The 8,193-nt window shown below is 34.0% G+C and overlaps 1 protein-coding gene across 5 annotated transcripts; it reads left to right on the forward strand.

Moving 5' to 3' along the window:
• The first annotated feature begins 4,095 nt into the window (after positions 1-4,095).
• On the forward strand, positions 4,096-7,967 carry LOC126671036 (zinc finger BED domain-containing protein DAYSLEEPER-like). 5 transcript variants are annotated; one of them, XM_050364727.2, is made up of 6 exons: positions 4,096-4,257; positions 4,348-4,424; positions 5,061-5,146; positions 6,276-7,414; positions 7,499-7,562; positions 7,753-7,967. In XM_050364727.2, the coding sequence occupies exons 4-5, from the start codon at positions 6,773-6,775 to the stop codon at positions 7,544-7,546; spliced, it is 690 nt and encodes a 229-aa protein (XP_050220684.1). In that variant the 5' UTR covers positions 4,096-4,257; positions 4,348-4,424; positions 5,061-5,146; positions 6,276-6,772; the 3' UTR covers positions 7,547-7,562; positions 7,753-7,967. The 5 variants fall into 5 exon arrangements, with proteins under 5 accessions (XP_050220684.1, XP_050220686.1, XP_050220685.1 ...); XM_050364729.2 differs by having other exon boundaries at positions 7,756-7,967; XM_050364728.2 differs by having other exon boundaries at positions 6,289-7,414.
• Positions 7,968-8,193: the final 226 nt, after the last annotated feature.

The raw sequence follows: 8,193 nt of genomic DNA on the forward strand, positions 1-8,193 counted from the left end.
CTTTTTACTTAACTAGAAAGTCAAAATCCGAAAATTATAATTAAAATCCTAATTAATTAATTAAAACCTAATCCTAAATACATCTAGACTTATCACTGAACATTTTTTCAACCCCTAACCAAACTCTAACTAGGATGAACCTGTAAATATACGTAAGCTAACCCTAGATCTAATTAGACTCCATAAATACGGCCTTAAACCAGCATGGCTAAAGGTGGCATACAAACCCAAGAAAAATAGACAGAAAATTCGACCACCATCCTAGAATAGCAAATCTAAATTTCTCACTACACACACACACAAATATTCGATTCAATCTAGTCCTAAAAACACTGATATGTGTTAGTTCTTCAAGAACGCAACATCCGCACGAATTCGAAGCTGGATTCCGCATCCACTTCGCTAGCACACGAGCCAAGTACTCAAACCGGTAATTCTGAGGACCCTCAGTATTGTTCTTTTGATTTTGCCATGAATACATGTATAATTGCCATAATTGCTGTGATTGTGTGCTTAGGATGCATGCTTAGCCTATAATTGCTTGTTTTCCATCAAAATTGCTATGTTAATTAATTCGATGTTTTCATTAAATTGCCATGAAATTCGATGATAGACATGTTAAATTGCTGTAATTAATCATGTTTAAGCTCAAATATATAAATCCAGTTAATCTAAAACTCTTAGAATCCATGTTTCTAGGAGATTTTAGCTCTTTTTGCTATCAAAACTCAATTTTTGTACTTGATACCCATAATATTTTTTTGTTTAAATGAGCTTTAAACACTCTGATTATGCCATATTTGGATTCCTTGTTTGATTTTATGCAGTTTTGACTACTTTCGGATGACAAACAGACTTAAAACGAGTGAGAACGAAGCAAAACAAAATCCTGGAAACTAATGTCAAAAAGCCTCGGTGGCGCTGCCACCCTATCCTGCTGGTGTTGGCAGTTCAGCCTTCCAGATTCGCTCCCAGATCTTCCAGACTTCGATCCAGACTTCCAGACGTGTTTCCGGGCTCATCCGGACTCTAAATCAGGCTCGATTTGAATCCATACGTAGATAATTTAGTGTAGAATAATATTTCGTACTGTAACGGGCCAAACCCGATGTAAAACAGACTCAAAAGTTCAGATATGTAACATAGTGTATAAACCGGGCCCACGAGCCCGAGGCCCAGCAAACCAGCAACTTCCAGAGCCGATTCCGGGCTAACCCGAACTTGGAATCGACCTCGGATCAAACCAGTAGAATCAGATCGACGAGACATACAACTCTCGTGATTTGATTGAGAGTCCATTCTGACCAGACCTATGGTCAAAACCCGCGCGAGTGTCAGACACTCAAAGTCAACGAGGTTGAAACGTATCTCTAACCTTGTATGTATATCCGACTGTCCCTAAGCATGCCTGTAATATTTACCGATTTCCAAATGCATTCAAAATCCAATAATAAACCGGTTAGATGACTAATCACCTAAAATTGGCCCATTATAACCCTAAAATTAATAAATGATATACTAAACTTTTAAAGTCTAAAATTCCCAAAATCCTAATCTGATGTCCCGTCGCCTCCAAGACTCCAACTCTCACAGTCACTCTCTTCTTTGATTTTTTCTGTCCTAGCCACATCGTCTTGACATTGTATTTGTTGCTTCAACGCCGGCTATCTCTTCTCATCATTTGTGTTGGTTTGTCTCTGCTGCGTCAACGTTACAGCTCCTTCGTTTGTCATTGTTTCTGATCCGACGACCGCCTCCGTTGCTCCAAGCTTCCAACTCCGCCTCTACTGCTTCAACGTCATGCTTATACTCCTATTCTTCATTGACGACCACTCTATTTCCTGAATGCCGAAGGTAAGTAGTTTAATGCAAATTAGTACTGATTTTTTTATTACTAAATCAAATCAATAGAAACTAATTAGAAGTAAAATTAACATAGTCTAGAAATTGCAAGTGCAAATTAGAAGTATACATGTTTAGAAAGTGCAAGTGCAAATTAACATTGTCCAAAAATTAAATAAAAGTGTAGCTGAAAATGAGTGCAAATTAACATAATCAACATAGTTAAAATCTGGGTTTCTTTTGAATTTTGAGAATTAATTATCTTATTTTATGTTTAGGCTTAACCTATATGTTAAACTGATGCTATGAAAATGCTTGTAAGTTGATTGCTTAATCTCCAAAAGTAATAAGTCTGAGTTTATAGTTTTTAAAATCTTTGAAAGTTTTTGGATATTGAAATTTGTTTGAATAAGGTCTGAAAATCAAAGAGTTATAGTTCTGTATTGGTGCTATAATCTGTTTTTTTTTTACTGTTTTTTGTGTATTATGAAGTATAATGTTTGTTTGTTATTTCATTTGTAACAGAATATCGAACGTAAATGAGGCTGCCATTCAAATGCAGTTGACTCAAGACTCACAAACAAGCCCAATTTTGGATAATATTGCCGAAATTGAAGTTGCTGAAAATCTTGATAAACAAGGAAATGCATCTATTAAACCAGAAGATAATGAAGCAGATAATGTTTTTTGCTCAAAGAAAAGAAAAAAGACATCTAAGGCATGGTCGGAGTTTAAGGAAGTAACCCTTAAAGACGGCACGTCAAAGACAGAATGTGTTCATTGCAAGTATCGACTTGCAATAACCAAGGGTGGTCCTACGACACAATTTCTTAGACACTTAAAAAGTTGTGTTAGGAGGAAACTCAACTTAAAAGGGCAGCAAGAACTTACAGTAAATGATATTATTACGGGAAAAGATGCTGTAAATTCGGTGCAAAATTTCAAGTATGATCATGTTAAAGTTAGAGAGATCATAGCCCATATGATTATGGTTCATGAGCTGCCATTTCTGTTTGTGGAATATGACCTTTTTAATTTATTGATGAAGACTACCACTCCACATTATCAGAGTACTAGTTGGGCAAAAGTTCAAGAAGTTTGCTCTTTTCTTGAAGAGTTCAATGAAGTCACCAATATATTTTCAGGTATTAAATTTGAATTGATTTTTGGTTAATGTGGCTGTTTTCTAGTTATGTTTTGGATGCTTTTATGGTTGGTTTAGGCTATTTATATGGCTGTTTTGTCTATTTTTTTAGGCTTCTCTCTAATTGTTTTTGTTTGATTTTTTTTTGGCTATTTTGGCTGTTTTGGGGGGCTGTTAATGTGGCTGTCTTTTGGTTATTTTTTGGATGCTTTAATGGTTGTATTAGGCTATTTTATATGGCTGTTTTGTCTGTATTTTTAGGGCTGTTAATGTGGTTATTTTTTAGTCATTTTTGTATGCTTTTGTAGTATGTTTAGGCCCTTCATGGGGTTATTAATGTGGAATATTTTTCACAGTTCAGGCTATTATTTATGAACATTATATTCTTATTGTAGGTTTTCAATATCCAACATCAAATGTTTTTCTTTATGAACTTTATAATATCAAAATGTAATAACCTAGAATTTCGGAATTTAGAAAAGAAGCGATGAGTCTTATTTTGAATTGTCAAAATGAAAAAAATAAAAAAAAATTAATTAAACGGAATAGTTGGATAAAGAGTACACGAGTAGGTCGATATTGGAATTTTAATAAGAAATTTTTTAACAATAATATTCCATAAGAAAGATGGAATTGGGTTAAAGAGATAAAGTTGAGAAAGTGGCTAAAAGTCCACTTTAGCTGAAAATTTGAAAATGAATTTTTAATTCACAGAAAATAGAAATTAAATAGGATATAGACGGGAATTGATATTTATAAAAATAATATTGATAAAATGGTTATCGATAATTATTAAAGTGGAATTTGGATACAAAAGAGAGAAAAAGTGCAAGTTAGCTCAAAATTGGAATTTGAGCTTTTTTGGCCAAAATTGCTAAAATAAGATATCGGAAAGTGATATTATAAGATATGAGACTAATATTATTTATTTGGAAATAAATAATATGGAATTTGTCAGACTTAAAAGATTTAGCGTTCGACGGACTAAATTGGACAAAAAGAAAAGTTAGGAGTTAAGGTATAAGGAGGTGGCAAACTAAAGGACCAAAAAAGGACTTATGCCATAAATATAAAAACAAGAGAAATGAAATTTAAAATCAGCAAACATCATTTCTCTTGCTGAAATAAGAATAAATCCCGTAGCTCCTTCTTCACAAAATCACAAAATCTTCAATTGGCCATATCGTTTTCGTTTCTTAACGGAATTGAGTGATTCTCGCGGCCACAGAATGAGGAAAGGATCCTCTACTGGATTGTGGCATCAATTTAAGGTAAGGACAATTTTTTATGGTTAGGGTTTCAGGAATATCAGTTCGTGGTTTTGATTAAAATTGGAGTTTTATGGTGTTTGATGTTCATAGGTTGTTGTGAGCTTGTTTATTGGATTTTGATGATGGATTTTGGAGCCTAGATCTTCGGCATAAGATAATCAACCAAGGTGAGTCATGATTCTGAAATTTGAGTTAGCTTTGATTGATAATTTGAATAAGAAATTGGCTTAAGGTTCGACAATTGTATAGCCTTGGTGATGTTGGATTGTTTGATGATTTTAGTTATAGAATTGTGTTGATAATGAATGAAATTGTGAGATGGAATTGAGCTAAGGGTTTTGGCCATAAGGTTAATAAGATGATATGTGATCTAAATAATGGTTATAAGTATTGGTTTAAGTAGTTAAGAGCTGAAAATAGGTTGTGATTGATTGATAAACTTTGAATTGGAAAGAGTAGAATGGTTCGGCCCTTATGTCAAATTCATGCTTGGATATTTTTAACAATGTCTAAGGCATGAATTGTGAGTGTTAATCATTAGGTATCATGGCTGAATTGGTTAGAATAGAGAGGCATAATCTTGATAGGATTATAGCCTCGACGCGATCTAATTTGACAATTTTACTATAAATTGTCAAACGATTGTAAGTAAGGTATAAATCATTCTAAATAATGAATATAAAGTATAAAAGTAGTAAGGAGACTAAAGAGAAGTTAAAGAAGTCAACCTAAGTTAACTACTTAGGATTGTATATGCGGCATACGTTTATTGAATTAAACGTATTTGATTGTATATGTGACAGACGTGTCGACAAACTTTACGATTGAAGACATCGACTAAGTGGAATGCGGTGGACGTATAAATATTGAATGAATGGAATAGCAAGTTGTGAGTATATTTTACTTACTCGCATTATCGTATTAAAAATTGTGTTATATACTATATGAATAGTACCTGAACGCATCGCAAATGTGTATTGTTTGGATTGTTGGATTGGGTTGCATTTGTTCGAATGATATTGATTTGGATTGGATGGTTTTGGATTGAATTGTTTGGATTGTTTGTATACGGATTAGATTGGTTGTTTTGTATATGGGTTGATTTGTATTGTTTGGCTTGGATTGTTTGTATTGGCTTGAATTGATTGGATTGGTTTGTGTCGTTTGAATGCGACTTAATTGTTTTGGAATGGTTTGTCTTGCATTGTATTGTTTATATTGCTTTATGCTTATATTTGAATATTTGTTGAGAATTAATAATAGTCGTTGGTTGCCTAAAATGGCGATTTGGGCCAACGACGTGAGATTGAGTTACTGGTTGCCTAAAGGGCGATTTGGGCCAATAACATAATGTTGGTTGCCTATTTGGCGATTTGGGCCAACATTGTGATAATTTAGTTATTGGTTGCCTAAATGGAGATTCGGGCCAATAACAATATGTTGGTTGCCTATATGGCGATTTGGGCCAACATATGAATTATGCGCATAATTGAATATCCTTCTGTAAGCTTGACATTGATTGGAAATGTGTGAATATGTTTGGTTTGACTTAAACATTGGACTACTATGTTTGTTATGGTTATTGCTTATGTTGAATGGATCATCGCTTTAGCTATATTTTAGTTACTTGGAATGCTTATGAATGTATATATTTAGTATGGTGTGGAAGTTTTGTGAAGTTTTGTGGTGTGAGCTCGGTTGAATTATCTCGGGCATTTTGTATTTGTGTCTAGTTGATTGATTCCTAGACTTTGTGTCTGGTGATTAGCCCAAAATTTGTGATGGATAGAAAAGGAAATGCCTCCGTTAAGACTAGGCAAATACCTAGAGCGATATTAGTCTAAGACTAAGACTTGCTTGAACTGCCTATTTTGCCTATTTGAATTGATTCAAAGTACATGTATACGAGATGACTGTGTTTGCATAAAACGTTTTTAAAATGCGATGCTATTTTGATAATAGGGTGAGTAACGTATAACCCACTCAGCTTAAAGCTGACCCCCCCCCCCCCCCCACAGTGTTTGTTTTCAGATACATAAACTCTGGACTTGGCTAGAAGTCCATTTTTTGATCAGAAGTCAATGTTGAAGTATACAGTTTGAATTTCCGTAGTTATTGCAGTAGTGTTTTGCCTGACCAGAGTTGTGGTGTAGTATTTTATTTTCATATGATGTCTTTGTAGTTATATATATTTTGTACACGGAAGGTAAATACCCGTGATGATATGGTTTTGAACACTATTATGTGTCGGGCAAGTACGTACAAGATATGGAATCAGGAAGCCCAAGTATTTTGTATCAGTAAGTTGCTAGTGTATAAATATGTGTGTGTAAATGCTTCCGCTTATAAGGTCAATGTATGATTGATGTTTTACGAAAAATGTTTTAGTGAATTTTAGGCTTGCTACGGGTTTTGGAACAACCATTCCCATTCCCTAGCGCCGGTCTCGGCTCGTGATTTCGGGTCGTGACACAAAAAGTTGTTGGATGATAAATACAATACTGAAAGGGGTTTCATGAAAGCAATGGTTAAGAAAATGAAGGATAAATTTGACAAATATTTGGGTGATTGCAATTTGCTAATTTCTATGGGTGCTGTAATGGATCCTAGAAATAAGACGAAAATAATTGATTATTGCTTTCCTCTAGTTTATTCTCGAGAAGACTGTGTGAAACATGTTTCTACTATTAAAGAGTGTTTGAATAAACTTTATACTGAGTATCTTGAGGATTATAGGACAAATAGTATTGAAGTGGTGGAAACTAGGAAAGATTATGGTGGTAGTAGTTTCAAAGGCAAAACTAGAGGGAGAATTGACTTTTATAATTACATAAGAAGTGTTGAGACAGTGAATGAGCAAATCAAGTCTGAATTGGATATTTATTTTGAAGAAGGTTGTCATATTTATGAAGATGAATCAAATTTTGATGTGTTGGGATGGTGGAGGATGAATAGTTTAAAATATAAAGTGTTGTCAAAGATGGCATGTGACTTGTCGTCTATTCCAATAACAAGTGTTGCTTCAGAGTCGGCTTTTAGTGCCGGAGGACGAGTGATAGATCAGTATCGAGCTTCATTAGGAACCGATGCAGTTCAAGTTCTACTGTGTGGTGAAGATTGGTTACGCGCCTATTATGGGATCAAGAGAAAAACAAAGGTAATCATAAAACTTGTATGATATTTAAAATTATTGTTTAATTGTATCTAATTATTATTCGTATTTCTCTTTATCTTTTTGTAGGACAAAGAAGATATCAAAGAATATACGATCCCAATTAAAAGTATGTAGTGGCGAGCCCGTTCCGGTAAGCTCTCGTCTTTATAGATAGTTTTTAGTTTGCATCATGCACCAAATTTTGATGTATAACCAGAGATGCTTTGTCCATATTAAAGCCTTCTTACTGTTTATATTATCATTTTATCTATCTTTTTAATTATATGAATGACAACAATATTATATTTTCCACATAAACTGATTTTCTTTTTATTATGTAGTAGCTCTGAATCAATGTCAACATCACATGAACAAGCTCAGGAGCTTATGACAGAGAGAAAAGGATCTGCTTCCCTCAGAGAATTAGTTGTTTTTTATTGATATTTTTGGATAATTGGTTGTTTAATTTTACTTTAGAACATATGTTGCTTATACTTTTTGTATTTTATGTTTGGATAATAGTTTGTTGGATTTATTGGTTGTATTTTAAAATTTAGTATATGTTAGGAAAAGAATCATTATCAGGTGTTATTTTTTAAATTTATTCAGGCTGTTAGCTAGCCCATTCGTTCGACGGCTAAACGAGCCGAGCTCGTGTTTGTTCGTTTAGCTATTAAATGAACGAGCTCGCGAACAAGCTCGTTTGTTTCTTATCGAGCTTGTTCGCGAGCTTGTTCGTTTAGCAGCTAAACGAACGAACACGAGTTGAACACGAGCTGAAC

Source organism: Mercurialis annua, linkage group LG3, assembly GCF_937616625.2.
Source record: "Mercurialis annua linkage group LG3, ddMerAnnu1.2, whole genome shotgun sequence".
Lineage (NCBI taxonomy): Eukaryota > Viridiplantae > Streptophyta > Magnoliopsida > Malpighiales > Euphorbiaceae > Mercurialis > Mercurialis annua.